The sequence below is a fragment of the Nuphar pumila genome, chromosome 3 (genome assembly GCF_984573655.1).
Source record: "Nuphar pumila chromosome 3, dmNupPumi1.hap1.1, whole genome shotgun sequence".
In the NCBI taxonomy this organism is placed as follows: Eukaryota; Viridiplantae; Streptophyta; class Magnoliopsida; order Nymphaeales; family Nymphaeaceae; genus Nuphar; species Nuphar pumila.
The window spans coordinates 142,323,458-142,347,286 of NC_143251.1; the positions used below are offsets into that span (position 1 = coordinate 142,323,458).

At 39.3% G+C, this 23,829-nt stretch overlaps 2 protein-coding genes and 1 pseudogene across 2 annotated transcripts; 1 reads left to right on the plus strand and 2 right to left on the minus strand.

The window, feature by feature from the left end:
* The first annotated feature begins 5,759 nt into the window (after positions 1 to 5,759).
* Positions 5,760 to 6,386, plus strand: LOC149844170 (transcription factor bHLH149 pseudogene; annotated as a pseudogene).
* Positions 6,387 to 9,509: 3,123 nt separating this feature from the next.
* Positions 9,510 to 10,040, minus strand: LOC149844171 (uncharacterized). The gene has a single exon (XM_090001051.1). The coding sequence runs from the start codon at positions 10,038 to 10,040 to the stop codon at positions 9,510 to 9,512; it is 531 nt and encodes a 176-aa protein (XP_089857177.1).
* Positions 10,041 to 11,858: 1,818 nt separating this feature from the next.
* LOC149844172 (uncharacterized) lies at positions 11,859 to 12,380 on the minus strand. Its single transcript, XM_090001052.1, has one exon. It carries the CDS (start codon positions 12,378 to 12,380, stop codon positions 11,859 to 11,861), a length of 522 nt encoding a protein of 173 aa, XP_089857178.1.
* Between the last annotated feature and the right edge of the window lie 11,449 nt (positions 12,381 to 23,829).

Consider the following 23,829-nt stretch of genomic DNA (forward strand, 5'->3'; position numbering starts at 1 on the left):
CCAGAGAGGGATTCGTTAAGGTCCGTGAGAAAGTCAAATGCCTTCACCCTCTGTTGACATTTATTGTACTACTTAAATGTGCCACATGTGCAGGTTGGGACTGTAGAATATGAGCTTAATTCCTCCCAGTAGGTTTTTAAGGTATTAAAATATATGGTCAAGGGAGATTGGTCTTGGCGTAGATCACATATCATTTTTTTTGAGTTGATAAATACGAGTAGAGTTACCTCGAGAAAATCGTTCTGCGAGATCTTTCCATGCTTCACTTGCAAGATCTGCATAGATAATACTATTTACAATATTTTTGGAAATGACATTGAGAATCCATGACAGTACCATGTCATTACATTGATTCCATAGAGGATACTTGGTTGAGGTAGGTTTCAGTCGCGGTAATGAGCCATCTATGAAAGCGAGTTTATTTTTCACATTTAGCACCATTCTCATTGCTCATTTTCAGGTAGAATAGTTGTCATCCATGAGAGGGGTGGATACAATAAGTATGCTCAGATTATCTGAATGCTGAAGTTGATATGGGGTTGTAGAAGGCGTAGATTTCTTGCTGGGTATCTCTACTGTCATGATACCAACTATGATAAAAAAAACTTAGACCTCTGGGCCCTACTATGCAACATAAGCAATAATGATTTTTACGCTATAAACCAACAGTGAAGTTCCGTTGAAATAAAAATTAGCACAATAGAAGACTCAAAAGATTTCTACTGAGCGATGAGGAGCGACAAAGTAGGGACAATACCCTACGATAGTGCAGCAGGGTGAAAAAATTATCAAGCAGGGAAGTACTGAAGAGGGGATCGATGCAGTAGAAGATTCGACCAAAGGTACATTCTGTTGTGATATTATGTGACAGTAGAACTGACGATGACTTGCAGAAGATGCCGACGGTCTGAAATGCAGTAGAGACAATGGTGTTGTAGAATGGACGATGAGGTTCTTCAGGTGACGATCATAGAGGCTTGTTTGAACAGTTGATAGGGTTCTGCTCTGATACCATATGGAAGCAGATTCATATGAGAATTGATATCGACTTTATAGAATATGAGGTGATATTTATATACAATTGATGTACAAGAAAATCCCTTGATAATAGGATATAAATACGACAGTTACACCAACTGAAAGATAAGAATTTGATTATGCGTAATCTCATATTATATTATGCATGATCTTAAAGATCCTTATCGGATCATATGAGATCCTTATCTCTTTAACACATGGTCATCTAATAGAGGACGCATGCTAGTTGAAATAGGCCACGTCTAATTTCTTTTTTCCTTTATTTTAGTTATTCTTCTTTAGATTTTTTTGGTTTTTTAGTATGGTTTTTGTTTATGACTGTCACATATTATGGTTGATTGTGATTAGACATAAACAAGAATGGGATTGACTAGCATCTTAATGAACAATTGTGGTTTCATGTTAATATCCCCAAAAAATACAGTTGTGGCCACGTATATTGTTCATTAAAATGCTACTCAATTCCATTCTTGTCTATGTTTGATCACAGTCAACCATAGTGTGACAACCATAAACATAAACCATGCAAAATAACCAGAAAAATCTAATGACGAAGATGAGTTTGTATAAATGAAACAAAGGAAAAAAAGAAATCAGGCATAGCAGCGACCTATTTCATCTAGCATGCATCCTCTTATCGATGCAAGTTATATGTCCCCCCCCCCCCCCGAACATGCGGGTGCATGTTCTCGGGTCTAAATGAGTGCCACATATGTAAGCATGTGAGGCGTGTTTCCCGTGTGTGTTGACATCACTTAACATCAGAGTTGGTTTGTTTGCAAAGACTTAATTACCCTTTTCTACCATTAGCGCCATAAAATGATGTTTCGAGTAAAGGACAAAAATGTCCTCCCGCCAGAAGAGAGAAATGGTTAAAATCATCACCGTTTTTGCCCTAAAGAGTAAACGATTCTACTTTAACAGGAGCTCCTCGCAATATGTTGCCCTAAATGTTATGGTTCACCCTTTGACGATGCACCATCTGCTGTAACAGGAGCTCCTCGCAATATGTTGCCCTAAATGTTATGGTTCATCCTTTGACGATGCACCATCTGCTGTAACAGGAGCTCTCTTTGATGATGCAGCCTTTGACGTCGTTTGTTGACGTCGGAGCACCTCTTTTTGTCATCTACTATTGTCGGAGCACCTCGCAATATGTTGCTCTAAAATACATAATATCTTACAAATCGATATAAGGCAATTCAGCATAATATATTACAAATTGATATTAACAAATAAAACAATATCTCACAAATCGACACTAGAAAACACATAATATCTTCCAAATCGATATACGACAATTCAACATAATATATTACAAATTGATATTAACAATCAAAACAATATCTCACAAATTGACACTAGAAAACACATAATATCTTACAAATTAATATACGGCAATTTAGCATAATATATTACAAATCAATATGAACAAACAAAACAATAACTCACAAATCGGCACTAGAAAATACATAATATCTTACAGATCGATAAACGACAATTCAACATAATATATTACAAATCGATATTAACAAATAAAACAATATCTCACAAATTGGTAGTATGTTACTACAACCGTGATTTGCGTTACATTGCATATACTGAGTGAATGGACGATACCAGATAGGGTAGAGACCCTTGCTCGCATATGTAACCAAGCATTCTTTTCAACAGGTCTTAGCGTCTTACAAATATCTTCCAAGTTTCCAACCATCGAAATGATAAAATCTACCTGCAATAACAAAACAATGCCTTAATGACACTCACAATGACATATGTTCTTCAACAATAGCATGATGACATGGAAAGGTACTCACCACGCTTTAATGACACTTGTTGGAATGTTTGTGCGTCATTGCTTTTTTTCATACTGACTAACGAAAACGAAGAAGAAGAGATGATTGTAAAAAGAGATGGCCGACAAATCCCTCTATGATGCTCACAAATGATTGAACCAGTCGTTCGATTTATAGTTATCTCGACGAGGTAAGAACGAACCCGAGAATGTTTTCTATCTAACACAAGGCAAGAATGAGAAGGCGGTCATGTGTTGTAACACAATCTTAAAACAAAGGTGGAATGTGCAAATCTATATACGGGGAGCTGGAGGACATTTTTGTCCAATGCATATCTATCTTACGGGGGAGCATTTTCATCAAAATCATATCTACTTTTTTTATATGTTATTTTATTATAAAGTCATTGTGGGCAACATTGGCATATGAATTATCACGGGTCCCAAGTTATTCTTCCGTACACACCCGAACACACGTGAATTTGTGTTCCAGGGAGAACACACAACACCCTCTCCTGTCAGATGACCACCTTTGAAAAAGCTGAATCCAAGAAAAAAATGATTTTCTATTAAAAATTAAAAACAGAGAAAAAACACTAATTGACCACAACAAAAAAACTCACTTTTTTTTTTTGCTGATCCTCTGTTTCTTCTTCATCTTGAATGCAGTTGACTAGGGCTCTCCTGCGATGAGAGAGGAGAAAGAGAAGGGCAAGGGAGGGCTATGCGATGATGGGAGTGAGGAGGAGGACGGAAGGGTGGGGCTGTGGGGGTGGCTGAAGCAAAAAGGACGAAAGGGTGGCGTCAATGTTATCAGTATCGGTGAGTATCAGCCTGTATCGGCCGATACTCAGAGTATATGCAGAAAATAGATACACTGTATTTTTAATTAAAGTAAAAAATATTAAAAATTAATTTTTTATATTATATTAAAATCATTCTAACAATTTTAACACTTGTCATGCATTGACACATAATATGGATTCAACGGCCACGATTTTGTTGGTTTGAACGGCAGGGATTGATGAGGGTCCTATGTCAATAAGTAGGATAGGACTACGCTTTCCGGCTTCTTGAGGGGTGCTTCTGTCATTTCGGTGAGAAGAGGAAATTAAGAGCAAGTATTTTGTCGCCAAGTGGAATAAACAAAATGGTACAAATCTTTTTTCATTTTAAATAACGCCCATTTTTTTTCTTTTGTATTATTTAATTGAAAGTGGGCCCTGACAGCTACTTTCCAGCTCCTTCGCTGGCCAAGCAACCAAATTTTTTAAAGCAAACCAATGTCGTCAATATCGGACCCGATACTCAAATGTATCGTTCTGAATCGGCTAAAAAATAATTTTAAAACATTACATGTCAATTAGAATGTGACACGTATTAAAATCATTAAAATAATATTTAAAATTTATTTTTTAGCTATTTTTATATTTATTAAAAAATAACATATTCAAGTCAGTATTGTATCGATATGATAGGTATCAGCCCATGTATACTGACAACATTGCTCCCTACAAAAAATGTTGAGAGAGAATCTATTGTGGTTTTAAATACTTGTACAATTTAATGATCTCCAATATGCCATAAGATTAAGAAGATAATGAAAAATCAGCGGCTCACAGTTCATGAAGTCAAGGGTAGTATAAAAATAACCTAAAAACATCATGTTAAAGTCAACTTTACTTAAAAAGAATAAATAGAACATGATAAGCATTAATCTTGTTGGGTTTTGCTTGTAGATGTTAGACATTTAGGTCCATGTAATTCAATAATTAAAGAGGTAACTGTGCTTTGGATATATATATATATATATATATATATATATATATATATAGAGAGAGAGAGAGAGAGAGTAATGGGTCTGTGCTAAACCCATTTGGTGCTAAACCGCATGCTAAATGGGGTTTTTTCATTTTATTTTTAAATTCTTACCATACAGATGTGATCTATGTACTTGATTTTATAAGGATCAGCTCTTGAAGCGTTAGATTCGGTCACCTGGGTGAGTTTTTATAAGGTTCAAAAAATCAATGATCCAAAATCATTATAAATTTTGAGGCTCCAAATATAATTTTTTCATAGAAAACACATGATCCAAGTGTGTATTACACGTAAATAAATCATGCCTAACACCTTTATGGAGTTGAACTGCAAAACAACAACGAAAACACAGAAAAACTCATTTAGCATGTTTCATTTAGTATATATATATACTTCTTTGGTGGTATTGTGATACAGGCTTGATTTTACAAAAATTTAAGCTCCAAATACAAAATCTAACCTTTGGTTTATGTTTAACATGTTCTATTTACTATTTTAATGTGTAAACAGTTATTTTTCACGGTCTTAATAAATATAATAAAAAAAACATGATAGAACTTTCTAACAATAAATAGACTATTACACATATTTACAGTTAGATCTACCATTTGGCCATTAGATTCATATAAACAAGACACATACCTGGGTGACAGAAAAATTGTAAGCATTTATTGTGAATTTGGGAGAGACACGTGTATCATAGAGTTGGCTTTAAAAACTTCTATTCCAACGATTTTGTTGCAGAGAGAGAGAGAGAGAGAGAGAGAGAGAGTTTCTCTCGTTTATATATTTTGCTGCAGAGAGGTGTCTCCGACTCTCCCAACGTATCCCATTTTCGTCTCTCCTCTCCCCAGCCCTACAAAAGAAAGGTCTAAACCATTCCTTTCTTCCCATCGATCCAAAGGAGTGCCTTCCTTCTCTTCGTTTCCCCGTCGGACTCCCTCTTTCGGGCCTTCTCTTCCTTGACCAACGTTTGGATCAGCACCCGTTCCACCGGGCTTTTCTTTTCCATCAGATCCTGTTTGGGAAGCTCAGAATTCCCAGATTTTTTTCTCTCTAAATGCAGTAGAGTTCATACATCTTCCTCATCCATTCCTCCCCAAGAATGGATTCCTTCACAAAGAAGACAGAAGCTAGATGGAAGAACGGATTCCAACACCGGAATTACGCCTGCAAATTGATCGAGGCGCTCCGCCACGTCCGCAGGAACGCAGCGGCTACGCCGCCCTATCGAGCCGTCAGAGAAGCCGCCAACCGGACTCTCGCAATGGCAGCAAAAGGCCGGAGCCGGTGGAGCCGAGCCATTCTCTCGAGCCGAACCAACCTGAATATCACAAGGAAGCCGCGGAAGATTCAAGCCTGCGGCCCGAACCGAAGCCGGAAAATGATCAGCTTCCGGGGAGCCGAGACCAAGAAGCTGGGGCTCCACCAGCAGGTCCGGACGCTCGGAAGGTTGGTGCCCGGCTGCCGGAAACTGTCACTCCCTGTGATCCTTGTCGAAGCGAACGATTACATTGCAGCTCTTGAGGTGCAGGTGAAAGCCATGAGAGCCCTAGCGGAGCTGCTTTCAATGGCGGATCCGGCAGGTACGGCTCAGCTCGATCAAGCCGAGCTGAGTTAAGGGGCCTTGAGAATTAATGATCCAGCCCCCATTTTTTTACCTCCTTTTTTTTTAATTCTTGTACTTTTTATTTCTTGTAAAACAGGTGTTTTCTTCTTGGGCATTAATTAATATGGAAAGGTTTTGTTGGGCCTTCACTTTAGATATTAATTCCGTGTTAGTTAGTCTTTTATCTTTAAACTTTGGTGAATGTGATTCTGAAAACAAAAAATGAAAATAACTAATCTACCCTAGGTTTGCCTTGGATGATCCGGGGTGAAGACAAGCCCCGTCTCAAAATCCTACCATCCATTCTCGAGTTTTGATTTTAACCTCCATCCCCGTTTCATGTCCTCCATCCCTGGTCTAAACGCGAGGAGGGGTTGAGCCCGGTTTCCCTTTGGTCCACCGTCATCTCTAAAGAAGGATCAGGGACAAGACAGGCCAGGGCAGAGGGCGGGGTGGGGCGGAGGAAAGGGTAAGTCCATCTCGGCCTCCATCCCCTCATGGGTTTTGATTTAAACCTCCATCCAGTGGCGTAGCTAGGATTCTTGTGGGGGGGGGGGGGCAAACAGGGGTGTAGGGAAAAAAATTTATTTGTGTGATAGCCGGGGGTTCGGGGGCTGCGCCCCCAAAAAAATTTTTTTTGAGATAAAATAAAAAATGGCTACAATTATTAATAAAAATCTATTTCATATGAACAAATCAAACTATTTGCTGCAGTCAGGGCTGGGCTAGGACTGGACTTTTAAAAAAAAAAAAATTAACTGTTTCGGCCCAGTCCTGCCCCCCCCCCAGCTACGCCCTTGCCTCCATCCCCTCCTCAATCTCCACCTCCATCCCCGCACGGGTTTTGATTTTAACCTCCATCCCTGTTTCATATCCTTCATCCCCGGTTCAAGCGGGGTAAGGAGGGTCTAGTTTCTGTCTCTCACACACATGGACTTGGTTTTGGCTGTAGTTCATATAGTAGTATTTTTTTGGGCTCACTAACAAAACAGATTGGATACCATTTAACCATTTTTACTCATAGTCACACCAATGAACATCCTAGAGACAAGGCTAGTGCATGTTTGGACTGTTTTCTTATGTTGAAGCAAGGTGACTCCCTAGGAGCAAGAGCTGCGCTATGGGCTTACATCATTGGAACAGTGACTATAAGCAGTGGCGTAGCTAGGATTCATGTGTGGGGGGGGGGGGGGGACAAACAGGGGTGTAGCAAAAAAAAATGGTGTGATAGTCAGGGGTTGGGGGCAGCGCCCCTAAAATTTTTTTTTTGAGATAAAATAAAAAAATGGCTATATTAATAAAAATCTATTTCATATGGACAAATCACACTATTTGCTGCAGTCAGGGCTGGGCTGGGCTAAAAAAATAGATAAAAATCTATTTCACATGGAATCAGGGCTGGGCTTTTAAAAAAAAAAAAAAATTTAACTGTCCCCCCACCCCCCCTAGCTCCGCCTCTGACTATAAGTACAGCAGACATAGCCAGCGCAATTAGGTCTCTGGTCCCGAGGGTGGCTTTTCCCATTTGTCATTGTAAAGAAAAAAGTGACCCACCAACCTGACCTAAAGTTGGCTGAGTTTCTAAATGTGCACTAGCGGCTATACACACAGTTGAACTTTGGTAACCTAGGATTAACACTCTGCAGCATATCCTGGGCCGGTTATCCATTTTCATGGGGGTACTAAAAACAAAGGTCTAACCGATCCAAATCTGTGAGTGAAATTGTTTAGTCTCTTAATTAAGTTCAGCAATTAGACAAATCATGTGGGAAATGACCAGAAATAGTGATCACAATGATCAGATTAATCTTGAGAGGCTAAGCAAGATTCCAAATCTCATACAAATGAACAAAAGTGATCACAATGATCAGATAAATAAAAGTGTTTAGAGCCTAAGCTTGATTTTTAAGCTTCAAATTCACTCTCAACTATACCAAGTCGCCTATCCTTTTACAAAGTGACCTTACAATCCTATCAAGGCAATGCACTTGGCTAAGACTTCATATCTAACTCGGGCTAGAGCCCATATCTATGAAAATCAGGCCGTTTAAGTAACTTCAATTTGTTCTCTCATTCATAAACAGTTACTAAGTATACATGCACTGCTACTTTTGGCTTCCTCTTTTCAATAAAAATCTCCATTTTTTTTATCTGCCAAATTTTAACAACCACCACATGCTTCGAATTAATACAAACCCAGAACTATTCCAGGTGTTTGTACTTGTGTTCTTTACCTCAGCAAACACAGTAAAAAAAGTTAAATAAAAATAAAAACAAAGCTCAGCTTTATTTTTCCTTCAATAATAACTGTGGTGCAAAAAGCGTGCCCCTTTTACATTAGTGGAGCCCCACCATGCGGCAACAACAGCAAAAATCATCAGCTAAATGAAGAACATAACCTACGAGAAATAGAAAGCATAATCCCCATAAACCAGTACCCTAATTCCTCATCCACCAATTCTTGGTGATACTTTGTTATTATCGTCGTCGGTTCACGCCAACCTCTATGGGTTATTGTTGCTCGCTACATTCCAAATTTTGATCCCACAAGTCTTGTAATGGAAAATAAAACTACAAAGAAGAAAAAATCTCTCTCTCTCTCTCTCTCTCTCTCTCTATATATATATATATATATATATATATATATATATATATATATATATAGAGAGAGAGAGAGAGAGAGAGAGAGAGAGACTCTGTTGAGCCAAAAGGCTTCCTGATTAAAAGAACCTTTAGGGTATATGTTTGATGGCTTGTCCATAAAATTATAAGACAGAATAACAAAATGAACAAAACATTAGTTTTGTTACAAAACAATTATCCCAAATCTAACGTTTGTTTGGATCATACCAGGATATTGTGTTCTAAAATCCAATGTTTGTTTTACATTGTGCGCCACAACTAGGGGTGGCAAAATCTGACCCGACCCGCCAACCTGCTTCTTAGCTGGGTTAGGGTTTGGCTTAAACGGGTTCATGTTGTAAATGGGTCGACCCACCTAACCCGTTTATTAAACGGGTCGTGTTCGTGTTAAGGGTATACCAACCCGCCAACTTGTTTGACCCGTTTAATAAATGGGTTAGGCGGGTGGGTCAACCCGTTTACACGAACCCATCAACCCGCAACCTGAGTCTCGCCAAATACACGAACATGAATCCTAATATGGTAATCGGGTCCCATCACCAAGATCGACAAGTTCTTGAGCGACATTGCGGCCGATGACAGCCCCGCTAGAACCCTAATCCCTCACCCGAAGCTGACAACGGCGTGCTTCCTCACCGAAAAGGCATCCCTCGCGCGAATCTCGACACCGGAGAATAGGTCGTTGATCATGCCGGCAAACAATCCTGATGCCACCACTGATCTGTCGTGCTGCTCGGCCACGACCACTCCTCCGTTCTCACAAAACCCTAGCCAAAGACGATCGGCCGATCCTCCACCGTTGTTCTCCTCCAAGAGGTTGTTTACCTCCAAACCCTCGTCCATCTTCCGGTCAAAGAAGGCACCAGAATCATCGAAGAATCTGATCGGTGGCGATCTGACCGTCTTCTTGATTGAGAAATCGCCGGCCCGGGAGTTAAACCGGATGAAGAACTTGGGGTCGCGGCCGCCGCAGAGGAGGTCAAACTCGGCACTCATGGAGAGCCGGGAGGCAGCGGGGGAGCCGAAGGGGCTGATGTCGGTCTTGACGATGAGGTGGAAGGTGTTGGAGGAGTCGTTGGGGCGATACGAGAGGTGGACGGAGGGACCGGCGTTGAAGGTGGTTGGGAGGCTCATGTAGAGCTCGGCGGCAGAATCTTCGGTCCAGACCTGTTTATTAAACGGGTTAACCGTGTCGTGTCGGGCTACCCGTTTAATAAATGGGTCATGTTCGTGTTTGCCACATCCGACCCGTTTAATAAATGGGTCGTGTTCGTGTTGAGGTATGCTGACCCGCCAATACCACCAGATTGCCACCCCTAGCCGCAACATGGACAGACATGGATAATGAGTCAGATTACCTTGTTTTGGATCCTATCATCAATTTACATGTTTTAATAAGTTTATTATGGGTTGTTGGTCCAAATATGGATACAATTATAAAGGTAGGTTATAATTAATGAAAGAGGGAAAAGAAGAAGAAGAATAAACTCCACGAAACCTATTAGAATTCTCACGTAAAGCAACAATCGAGAAATTATTTAAAAGAAATGGCTAAGAAACAAGGATCCAACAATTCAAGTAGCCTTAATCATCTAATTGCTCCTGATAATTGCCTTCATGTTTCTCGGCTAACAGGGCCACCCATTTGCTAATCTGGCTTTAGAAAAATTAGAAGAATTAATTCATCAACACGAAGACAAACTCAAAATCTTTCTAAGCATATTGGTGCAAAAGAAGCCAACTCTTAATGACTCCAAAACGAAACTACAGAGACAATGTATTAATGCACACAAAAAATACTCAGGGGGCGTTGGGGCTAAAGCCACTTATCCAGGAAAGGGAGATAAAGTGGGTACGCCCAAATTGCAGAAGATCGCAACTGTATCGAATGATTATGCCAATTTATTTTCACAATTAGGTATGCCCAGATTGAAGAAGCTCATTCGTACTCACGATCGAAATGACACCAAGCCGCACGAACTCGTCTCGATTGTTGGTGAGATCAAAAGGATGACGATAGCACTCCTCGATCATTCCACATCCTGCATCTCCCTCGCTATTCCCGGCCAAAATCACGAGCAGAGCATCGACGGCCGGCCTCCTCACGGAGGGATACAGATCAGAAGTCATCACCAACAACATCTTGACAATCACCGGAACCCCAAAAACCCGCTTATCATCGTCATCGTCATCACCGTTGCCTCTTCTCAGACTCTCCATCAGCCTCTCCTCTGCCTCTCTGAGAGCTGCACAGGAAAGAGAGAATATGAGAGGGAAGGGTGCCTCCATCGAAGCATTTTTTTTTTAAGCTGTCTTCTCTCGTCCTGTTCATTTCGTAACAGGGGGTGAAATGTTGTTTACCCCAAAGCTGAACGTGGTGGACGGTGTTTTGTGCGTCCGACGTGTCTCGCGTTTGTTAAAAAATATGATCCAATCGATCCCCCGGGTGCGAAACGTTCAATCAAACAATGACGAGGTGGCTTGTCCGTTACCGGAGGAAGATGATAGACGACATGTGTGACTTGGGCTTTTGTCCTTGTACCATCATCTATCACATGGCTTCTGTCACCGACCCCCTTCAACCGTGATTGATGATCCTCCCATGTAATTAGGGGTGGCAAAATCTGACTAGACCAGCCAACCCTTTTCTTAGCGGGGTTAGGGTTTGGCTTAAACGGGTTCTTGTCGTAAACGGGTCGACCCGCCTAACTCGTTTATTAAACGGGTCGTGTTCGGGTTAGGGGTATGCCAACCCGCCAACCTGTTTGACCCGTTTAATAAATGGGTTAGGCGGGCGGGTCAATCAGTTTACACGAACCCGTCAACCCATCACCGAGTCCCGCCAAATACACGAACATGAATCCTATTATGGTAATCAGTTCTCATCACCAAGACCGATAGGTTCCTAAGCGAGATTTCGACCGATGACATCTCCGCCGGAACCCTAATCCCTCACCCGAAGTTGACAACGACATGCTTCCTCATCGAAACGGCGCTTCTCGCACGGATCTCGACACCAAAGAATAGGTTGTTGATCACGCTGGCAAACAATCTCGATGCCACCATCGATCCATCGTGCTGCTCGGCCGCGACCACTCCTCCATTCTCGCAGAACCCTAGCCGGAGACGATCGGCCGATCCTCCATCGTCGTTCTCCTTCAAGAGATCGTTTACCTCCAAATCTTTGCCCGTCTTCTTGTCAAAGAAGGCACCGGGATCATCGAATAATCCGATCAGCGGCGATCTGGTTATCTTCTTGATGAAGAAATCGCCGGCCCGGGTGTTGAACCAAACGAAGAACTTGAGGTCGCGGCCACCACGGAGGAGGTCGAACTCGACGCTCATGGAGAGCGGGGAGGCAGCGGGGGAGCCGATGCCGGTCTTGACGATGAGAAGTAAGGCGTTGGAGGGGTCGTTGGGGCGGTACGAGAGGCGAATGAAGGGACCGACGTCCAAAGCGGTTGAGAGGCTCATGCAAAGCTCGGCAGCGGAATCTCCGGCCGAGACCCATTTATTAAACGGGTTAACTGTGACGTGTCGGGTTACCGTTTAATAAACGGGTCGTGTTCGTGTTGAGGTATGCTGACCCGCCAACCGGCTAACCGTCGACCCAACCCGACCCTATTGCCACCCCTACATGTAACTAGTCTCCTCTGTGTTCTCAGCCAATCACACCACAGCTTTCACGGGCCCGCAGCAATAGAACGCGGGCCCCACTTCAAAATGCTGTCACATGAGTTGAGAGATCTGTTGACATTTTCATGTCACAATGATACGACAACGTGAAAAATATTTAGTGAAGACCCTTATTTGTTTTTTATTTAATCAATAGAAAACTGTTTTCCATATTTTAATATATAAAAGTATATTTTATTAAAACATTATTAAAATAATATTTTCATTTATGTCTATATGTCTGTGTCAGAGTCGGTTACGTCTCAGCGTATCTGACTCGTGCTTACTGCACCATGGGAGGGCAGTTGAGGTCATATTGTATAATCAGTCATATTCAATTCTTACTGCACATTTCACTTGAAAAGGTGAAATATGTGAAAATGAAGCCTACAAACGCTTCCATCTCGGCATATAGTTTTTCGCAACCCACCACCATAGTGACAAATATCGTGAGATTTATGAAAATCTTGTAAAAATATCGCGAGAAATTGCCTGAAAGTATAAAAGGACAATTTCTCGTGAGATTTTCAAAATATCACGAGATTTATGAAAAAACATAAATACCATGATTTAAACACGATATTTACGTTTTAAACGGCTATTTATCGCAAATAAATCATGTATTTTTTATTTTTAAATAATTTTTATTAATATTTTCTTATAAAAAATAAATTTTATATTTTTAAATTTTTTTTTTTATTGCTGAGATTTTGCCAAAAAATGCGAGATTTATGATTTTTTTTCAATTTCTGACAAGTTTTTGAAAAACGAAAAATTATCGATAAAAATGTGTCATTATGCCCACGACACACCAAACAAGCTTAGTCGGAGATAGATGGAATATAACATCAGTAGGTGTGGTTGGGGTGTGCTTGCTTTGCCGAGGGCAAAATTGGTACATCGGCCGGGGTAGTTGTGGTTGGGGTGGGCTTGTTTCGCGGACTTGAGATGGGTTCATGGCACCAAGGTTCAGCCTCAGTATGTAGGGTTACAAAGCAAGAAGAGTAGTTCGTGGCTTGGCTCATAAAGAGGCTTAAACTTGTGAAGTATGCTCAACAAGCATAACACAAACAATGAGCGTTGGACTAGCTCAGCTAGTTAATTATTTATAAATATATCGTATATGGCATAATGTAGATGGTTGAAGTGTGTGGCTTGCAAGCAACAAGTTTAGATTTCAAATGTTGTTCCCATAGTGACAAAAAGTTAAAAACGGGCAGTCAAAAACATGGGAGATTTTAAAATTTTTCATAAATCTTGTATTTTTTTGGCAAAATCATGGCAATAAAAAATAAATTAAAATATAAAAAAATATGTTTATAAGAAAATATAAATAAAATACATTTAAAAATAAAAATCTCAAGGGTTTTCACGATAAATATCTGTTAAAAATGTAAATCTAGCAATATTTGTCATGCTTTGAAAATCTTGCGAGAAATTGCTGTTTTAAACTTTCAAGCAATTTCTAGTGATATTTGAAAACAATGTATTTATTTTGTAAATGAGTTTGTTTGAACTTGGCTTAGTATGTTTAAAGTCTAAAATTTTCTTCTTCTTCTTTTTTAATAAATGAGCTAACTCAAGCTCTGTCATTTAAATCAGGCTTTGCTCACCCAAGAACGAGCTGAGTTTGAACAGCACTATTCGTTTAGTTTGACTTATTTACCAGACTCATCAGTCTTAGTGTCACTGAACCTTGTCTTTGGAAAAATCTTGGCGAGGAAAATCTTGCGATGAACTAAAAAAAAAGATATATTTTTGAGAAATATCAATGTATATATAAATTAAAAAAATACACATATATAGCTGTAGAAATATGAAACATATAAAATATAAAAAAAGTGTCTTTTTATCTCGACAAAAATGCAATATCTTTGGCAGGACATAACTCGAACCTCAAACCAAACCCAACTACATGTTATTTGGGGTGGGTGGGTGTAAACGAGCTGAACAAACCGAGATTGAAATGTTCAAGCTTGGCTTATTCTTATGGCAAGCAAAGCCAAATTCGAGTGTTAGGAACAACGTTTTGACCTACTGATGGTTTGAAGAAACAAACACGAAAACAAAAGGAGAAGAAACAGTCATACATGAAAACAAAGATTTTACGTGGTTAGGCAAGAATTACCTATGTCCATGACCACACTGAGCCTTCTCCATAAATAGGAGGAGTCTAAGAATTTTACATGGAGTTTACTAGTATTGCACGATGCAACAAGAAGTCTAAGGTAAAATTACAGAATTACCTTACAAAAAATTATAGATTTATATTCAGGTAGGAAGGAAACAGGCTCCACACTTCTCCAATATCGAGCTCATAATGAGACCCAGTTAAACCAGCTGAGTTCGAGCTAGCTTTCTTATAGAAAAATACATTCTTTTAGAGCTAGGGGAAATAGGATTATAAAAATATATATGTAAAATATATCTAAAAAATAATTTTTATTGCTTAATGAGTGGAGCCGAGTTGGATACCTATTGTTCATATTCAGCTTGCCAAACCTATTTTACAAGTTTGAGCGAGCTCTTTACGAGCCGAACATCATACAAGTAGGGGTGGCAATTTCTGACACGACCTGCCAACCCGACCCGCCAACCCGCTTCTTAGCCGGGTTCGGGTTTGGCTTAAACGGGTTTGTGTCGTAAATGGGTCAACCCGCCTAACCTGTTTATTAAACGGGTTCGTGTTAGGGGTATGCCAACCCGCCAACCCGTTTAATAAACGGGTTAGGCGAGCGGGTCAACCCATTTACCCAAACCCGACCTGCCAACCCGCCCGCTAACCCGCCAACCCGTTTATTAAACGGGTTAACCATGTCGTGTCGGGTTACCCGTTTAATAAATGGTCTGGGTTCGTGTTTGCCACAGCCGACCCGTTTAATAAATGGGTCGGGTTCGTGTTGAGGTATGCTGACCTGCCAACCCGACCCGATTGTCACCCCCACGAGTGGCTTGGCATGTTTCCCAGCCCTAGTTAGAGGTGCAGCTTGGATATCTAACAAATGATGGGTCAAGATCTGCACTATTCAGGTCCATTTTGGCCCATAACATGGATATCTGAAATCCTGCCCAAACGTAACCTAAAAGAGGCTGTGCCCATAAGCACGTTGGGCCAAATGAGGCCACGCTGGACCTTCACTCTAGGCAACCTTGGCCTGCCCTAAAATATGGTCCACGCTTTTGCACCTTTTATTAGTGCAATGCTTTTCCTTCGTGGATATATGCATGTGTATGTGTGTGCATGCGTGCGTGCATGTGTGTGTGTGAGAATTTGGCACAGTTAATTAAGCCTTTTAAGTTGTGAACAATAGGTTTGGATACTGTCTTGTAGTCTTTTAAAATTTAGCATTGAGAATTAGTTGCTTTGCTCCAATGATCCAACTGAAGTTGGGGTTGTCTGGCTTGGCATCGACACGCTATATCACACGGACACGCCATTTTGGGTGTGTCCCTGGTAGCACAAGCGGACACAACGACATAGACGCTGACATGTACAACCATTATTTTAAAATTGTAATAATATTTTAATATTTTTTATATTTCCAACAAAAATATATTTTTAGTATTAAATATTAAAAAATATTTTTTATTGATTAAAAATAAAAAATTCTAAGTTGCTATGTCTTATTTTCTGAAAAAAAAAATCAAACTTGCAAGTCCAACTTGTGTCACATGTCCTTGTCTACGAATCTCTGTGACATAGTCGGCACGAGCTCGAATCAGGTCTTGAATGCCTGAAGCTCAGCTCATTGGGCTCATTTATAGGCCTCGTCTCTCACACACACACACACAGATTAGCATCCAAAATTTTGATCCATGTAAAGGATTGTGAGAGAGAGATTAGGAACCAAATTTTTGATCCATTTAAAGGATCCTTTATGGTTGCATCCTGTATCTGATAAGATCCACGATTTGTGTCCAGATTATGCAAAAAAACCCTCATTTTCTATAGGTTTAATATGAGAACAATTTAGCATCTATATCGAGATCTGAGAAAAAAATGATTGTCCATATCCAGGTCCACATCAAATTGGACCTGTTTTAACCCTGCCCTAAACCCAAATCTTTGATGATCTTCCATGTAGCAATCAAGTTCTGGATCAGGTCACTATCTGACTCAAAATGCACCTTACTAAAATTTTGAATGAGATAACTTGGCTTGTGTGTTGCCTCCAAGAGCCCAATGCAATGACACAAGTGACTGCTTTTGAAGGGACAATCTGACACAGGATTTGAGTAATGGGGGTGAACACCCCAATCTATCAACTGTACTGAATCCTACAAGGGACAAAGCATGGAGTTCATATCTCATTGGATTGGTTGAATTTAAGTGATCATCACCTGATCTCTGTTTTTCTTAAGCCTAACGCTTTGACATGACAACTTTTACTTGATGATTTTCTTTTATGATGAGAAACCTTTGCTCAGGTCACTTAATAAGCCTGCCCTTTGTGATGTAAACCCCTAGTGGAATCATTGACGCCAAAGCTACGGAGCCCACCGATTAAAGGCACCTACCAATCCGGTGGGCGGGCAGGTTATATGTTTCCTGCAAGAACACGCACTGTAGCTACAGTGCATGTTTCTGGGTCTTCACTGAGCGCCGCATGACGCTCAGTAGGGTATACGGGAGAGCCGTACATCCTGCAAGCTGATGTACGGCAGTGTATGGCTCCCCCGTACACCCCATAGTTAGGGGGGGGCAGGACTGGGCTGTCCTACCTCCCGAAACAGTTAATTTTTTTTTTTAAAAAAAAAGCCCAGTCCTAGCCCAACCCTGATTCTATATGAAATAGATTTTTATCCATTTTTGTAGTCCAGCCCTGACTGCAGCAAATAGTTTGATTTGTCCACATGAAATAGATTTTTATTAATAATTGTAGCCATTTTTTTTATCTCAAAAAAAAAATTCGGGGCAACTGCCCCCCGACTATCACACAAATAAAAAATTTCGTGCTACACCCCTGTTTGCCCCCCCTCACATGAACTACGCCCCTGCCCCACTGAGCGCCACGCGGCGCTCAGTTGAGACCCCCAACATGCACTGCATGTTCTAGGGGTGCACACCCAACACCCTCTCATCCGGTGGAATTCCCTTTTACTTGTTAAAAACAGTAGCTGTCATGTCTTTTTTTTTTTGCTGTGCGGTGAAAATACATTGCATGTCTACAAAGCCTTTAGCATTTCTATGCTTTTATGTTTTCCTAAAGAAAAGCTGGTTTCAATGCAGGGAACAGGAGGATCGTTCATGAACCCCACGAAATCGGCACCCTAATACAGAAAAAAAATTAACTAATAAAAACAGAAAAAATAACAAAAAATTATAAAAAAATAACTAAAACTCACTCAATAATCATTCATCAATCTCTTTTGTTTCTTTACAATGAATATATATATAGCAAACTCAAAGAAAACTCTAGAAACCATAATCCTAATACCAATCTGATATAGATAGATATGAAGTTCAACTAAATTCTAAACAAGATCCAAAAACCAATATCTAACTAGAATAATTAGATAAAACATAAATAATTAAGTTGGATCCAAATGGATTCTATGGACCTGTGTCAAATTCTAAATCACTAAACCTTAAGGCCAAATGTATCATTCCATGTCATACAAGGGCCCCACCGTGATTGTTTCTAGTCTATGGCCCCTTCACTTTGTTGAAGTTCATGGTTTCAAGAGTCTCAGATAGACGTGAGAAGTGGGAGATGCAAGTATATCCATTTCAAAAAGTGTGATATGTTGTAGGTTTAAGATAATCTTTGTTTTCATAATCTTGGGTTAATATTCCACCAACACAATTAGGACATCCTATCTGATTGGTCCTTGATTTTTAATTGCGTTTTTTATGTGATTTATTAAATAAATCTTGTAACTATGATTTACATAATTTGTTTATTTAGAAACATGTTTGGTATCGTACAATCATTTGAAGCCTCGTTATGAATGAAATGGTCATATATTGTTCTAGTGATGGAATCAACTGAGTTTTCAAGTTTCTCAGGATGTGTTTGATGATTGCACTTGTGGTTCGAGTCTGGTTTAGATGCGGAGTCAAATAAGCCTCAAGCAAACAAGGGATCCCAAATATGAGCACATGAGATCGTCGGACCCTCGAACCCAATGGTTATTTGACACGATGACGGAGGGTGATGTAGTAGCGGAGCAGAAAACTCAGGTCCATAATGATTCATTTGGATCTGATTAATTTTTTGAATTTTTATCATTTGGATCATTTTTATATTTTTGTTCAATTGTAATGGATATTGAATATATCTATTAGATTCAATATCCAAATCTAATTAGATTAGGATAAGCTTATCTTGTAAGAGGGTTATAAGATTAGGTAGTTTATTTGAATTAGAATTAGGTAAAATCTCAATTATATACAGACGACTGTAAATGGACAGTTAAAGAGATGAATGAATTATGAGTGATTTTTAGTGATTTTTAAGAAAAAATATTTATTTCCTATTTTTCATAGTTTTCTAGTTTCGTAGTTGCGTTAGGGTGCCTATTCTTGCAGGGTTCAAGAGCGATCCTCTCAACCACTGTATCATAGAGGGAGAGTTGAGGGTTGGACCAAAGAACCAAATTAGGATCTCAAATCCTTAGGATCACTAAGATCTAGTTTGGATCCCTTGATTAATTTTTCCCTTACGAGACTTTCCTTGCCAAGAAAATGGAAGAACAAGATCTGTGGCCATGATTCAAATGGTACAATAACAGTAAGAGTAACAATGATAAGCAACAACGGGGTTCAATACTAAGGGCTTGGGTGTTGGTGACTCTACTCGGGGTTTACTTTATAGGGGCAGGCCCATTTAGTGACCCGATTCTCAGCAAGGGTTCCTCGGCATAAAAATAATAATAATAATAATAATAAGCCAGGAAGGAGAGTACAAACACACATGATAGACTTCCACTAAGGGAGGTATCTGACCAGACCCAACTTAGAACCCATAATTCAGGATGTGGACCAAGGATTCCATAGGGCTGGGCTAGAATTTGTGTACGAAGTGGGTACGCCCAAAATCTAGGACGTATGTGTGAGCTGGACTCAGGACTTACCTATTTGATTAAGAGTAATAAGTGAAAATAATGTTGATATTATCATAAAATTAAGATATTTTCAATATATCACATTTTAAAATCGTCATGATTTTGTTGTTATGTTAATGCAATAAAAACATTTATTTTATACCTTTATTTTTACACTTTCTTCATAGATCTATATATTTTTAAAATTTTAAATCTTTTATGTACCTGATTTTTTTCCTGGGATTTTCTAAAAAATTAAAAAAAATTAAGGGGCCTTATATGGGCGCCTTACTTATAGCACATTTACGTCTAGAAGGGAGGCGTGCACAATAAGTGACCTGTCATTATATATATATATATATATATATATATATATATATATATATATATATATATATATATAAGTTTTTCCATAAGGTTTTTATTTTTTAAAATTTTACTGCATGAATGTGATCTGGATGCTTGGTTTTATGCAAAGAGACTCTTAGGTCAACCCATTACAATGTATAAGAAGAATCTTTTAAGGCTTGACAATCAACAGCTCAAAATTTTTGTAAATATTCAAGCATACAAAATCACATTTCTTGATTAGATTACAATAACTCAATATTCGATTTTAAGCAAAATGGACCACGCCAAATGCCTCTGAATGGTTAGATTTGAAAATAAATCTATAAAAATCTCGGTTCATATATACTAGTTTACAGTTATATATATATATATATATATATATATATATATATATATATATATATATATATATATATATATATATATATATATATATCAAGATATATTTTCCGATACTACACCAGTATTTGCAACATTGCCGGGAGTAGGTCCAGGAGCCAACATATGCTGATAGATATATTCCTGTGTTTGGTTTATCCTTATGTGGGCCACTACCCAAATTCAAATCTAATTAACTAGACCCATCAACCTAGATAAAATTTCAAAAGCAGACTTGACTTCTAGCAACTAGTTACCCACTGTCCGATGGGGTAGGCATGTGTCCTTGGGGAAGAGAACAGTATCCTACCACCATCGGGCTTGTAGATGGCAGTGGACCCAGGAAAAACGGGCCCTGCCCCCACCTCACCCCGTTTGGACCAGAGATGGAGGACATGAAACTAGTATAGAGGTTAAAATAAAAAAATGGTGCAGGAATGGAGGTGGGGATGGACTTACGCATTCTCCCATCCCCAATTCCCGTTAGTAAAATACTCTTTAAAGATGACAGTGAACCGAGGGGAAACGGGACCCTGCCCCGCCTCGACTCGCCTTGTTTGGACCGAAGATGGAAGACATGAAACGGGAATGAAGGCAGGGATGAAGATTAAAATCAAAACCAGTGCGAGAATAAAGTCTGGGATAGAGGGCAGAATTTTGAAATGGGGCTGAGGTGGAGACCTTGTCCCCCGCCCCGGTCCACTACCATCCCTAGGCTTGTACTATTGCTCATGTTCTTGTTTTAAAAAACAAAGAATAAAACAAGCCAAAGTTGTGACAAGCCTGGGGCTTTCTCCTTGTCATGTTCACACTATGTTTTCATGTTATTTACTGACATGTGTCATCAAATCCATGGACCAAGTATCACCCCTCTCCAACACAAGTTTATGGTACCTCTCTTTGTTGGGGATATTGATGGGCATGGATCGTGATAGTTACATTACATCAATTTGTTTGCTTTTGGGGGGCATTTGCATTTGAATGTCACGATGTGAGACCCCATTTTTTTTGGTGAGTAGGAAAATGACAGGACGAGATGCTCCCACATAATATCAAGCCAAGGTGCCATCACTGCACCTGGCTGCCCTTCATCTGCTTTTGGACTCTACAATTGAATTGACAGACTGTCAGCCAAAGATGGAGGGCATCAGGTGCAGGGGCACACTTCAAAGTGTGCCATGTGATGGCACCTGATCTTAGCTAGCATAATATTTATCTTTTGGGTGGTGGTGGTGGTGGTGATGGTGAAAGAGATGGATGAAGATGTAGCAGTGGACGGTGCATAGTGATGATGGCAAATTAAGTTTCGGATCTGTTTGTATTAGATCAGGGCATTTGGATCGGAACCTATTTGAGCCATAGAGCTGGAAAAATCGAACGTGTGAGTGGTGATGTCATGGATGCACATGAGTATGGTAATGATGGTGATGGTGATGGTGATGGTGATGGTGATGTTTGATTACCATGAGAGATTGGGACTTTTTTTTTTTAAAGGGTAGAGATCAGGACTATTACCGCTAGATCGAAGCAGTAAAACAGTATGGCCTTCGTTGTTCCATAAGGAAGAAAGTCAAGTTATCAACAACAAAATTACCTTACTAGGAGTTATAAATTTTTTTTTTTTAGGCCCCAACTGATATTAGTTTACAACTAAATTAAATTAGTTAATATCTAAAGCAGCATAGCTAATTTGCACTCAATGAATCACGAGGCCAAAAGGTTTAGTGTGGAGGATGAGTGGGGGCAAAGGGATAACTTGTTTTCTAGGAGAGAGTCAAGTGCATAAGTATCTATTTGGATTCATTTTAATGTTTTAAGATATTTGTATCTTTTGAATCATTTTTTCGTATTTAGGTTATTTTGTAATGAATATTAGATCCTTATGCTTGATCCATTAGGATAAGTTTTATCTTTTTAAAAGTTAATCAAATTAAGTAGTTTACTTGGATTAAGATTTGGGAGGCGTCGTCTATGAAAGGTTGTAGAGTTTATAGTTGATTTGAGATTGAATTTACTATTTCATTGCTTAAGTTAAATTTTTATGCTTTTTCTGCTTTTTAATTTATTTACTATTGTCTTGCTTTTCTTGATTTTCATACATAAAATTAGCATAACCTAGATTTTCTCGTAAATTGAGTCCCTTTGATTTACATTAGAGAGAGACTAAACAAAGAAAACATGTACTTGATCACACTCAACATGTTGCCAAACAAAGACCCCTTAAGAGTTTGAGAACATTGTTGTCCAAAGATGCCAAATCAATTGCAATTGATCAATTTATAAATATCCATACAAATGGCAATCTTGATATAATATATAAATACCCATACAAATGGTAATCTTGATATTAAGCTCATGAACATGGTGAAGTTTTATAATTCCATTGATGCTAATTTTTCAATCCATACAAATGGCAATTTGATGGATTCCACAAGTGCATACTTCACACATGTATAAGGTTCAGAAAATTGACCCATGGGGTTTGAAATAGTGGGATGGAGCCTAGACCATTTGATGGGCAGTCTAGGTTCAAATCTCATGGGCATCACCCCGTGCATAAGCCCAAGCTTGGCAACTCCCTTGGGTCAAGGGGGTAAGCCCTTCGAGTTTTACCCCGATATAGTCAGAGACCGTAAGTACGGCAGGCTAGGTCGGTGCCTGGGGCGGTTTCTCCGATTAAAAATAATAATAAAAAGTTTAGAAAATTGGTCTTTTGTGAACCAACTTTCCAAGATATAAGATCTTCCTATATCTAACCTTTGTAATTTCTAGTTTAAATTTCATGGAAAATGACAAAGGGTTCCTCATCATTAAAAAGAAAACTTATGCTAGAGTTTGAAACAGTACATAAACTCGGGTAGTCTGCTTCATATAATCATCCAAATAGCTTCAATTCTAAGTTTGTTCTATAGGGGAAGACAAGACTAGAAGCTTTTCCTAACAATCTTTCTAACATTTTATGTTCATGTAGAGGAATATGTTGCACTTCTCAAGGCCTTGGTGACATAGTGGCCTAGTAAAAAAGAACCATGCTTCATAAATTTTTCCCTCTTAATTGAGTGCTTATGTTTCCTAGCAACCTCTCAGGGTTTCTAGTGAAAAAGGGAAGTGATCTAGAGTTTAACAAGCTAGTGTTTGGTAGTTTTTCCTGCAAATGACCATGATGCTTAATATTCCATGTTTGTTGAAACATGGATTTTTCTGTGCATTCATCAAAATACAGCATTTGTTTCCCTACACACCCTGCAAAGCACCCACATGAAAAGGCCAGTGTTCTGCCATGGTTTTTTGAACTGCCTTCATTAGAGTCAAAATTGTTATCATTCTATATATATATATATATATGGCACAATGAGGACCTACCCACAAGAACTTTGCTCATATTGCAAGGGCCACTTGTGAATTTCACCTTATAAATTTTATCGCCTAAATAGACTTGAATTTAATGGTCAAAATATGGTACTAGAGTATT

Excerpts from the sequence above, each read along its gene's own strand:
- LOC149844172 (XM_090001052.1), bottom strand. The coding sequence starts at position 12,380 with ATGAGCCTCTCAACCGCTTTGGACGTCGGTCCCTTCATTCGCCTCTCG.
- LOC149844171 (XM_090001051.1), bottom strand. The coding sequence starts at position 10,040 with ATGAGCCTCCCAACCACCTTCAACGCCGGTCCCTCCGTCCACCTCTCG.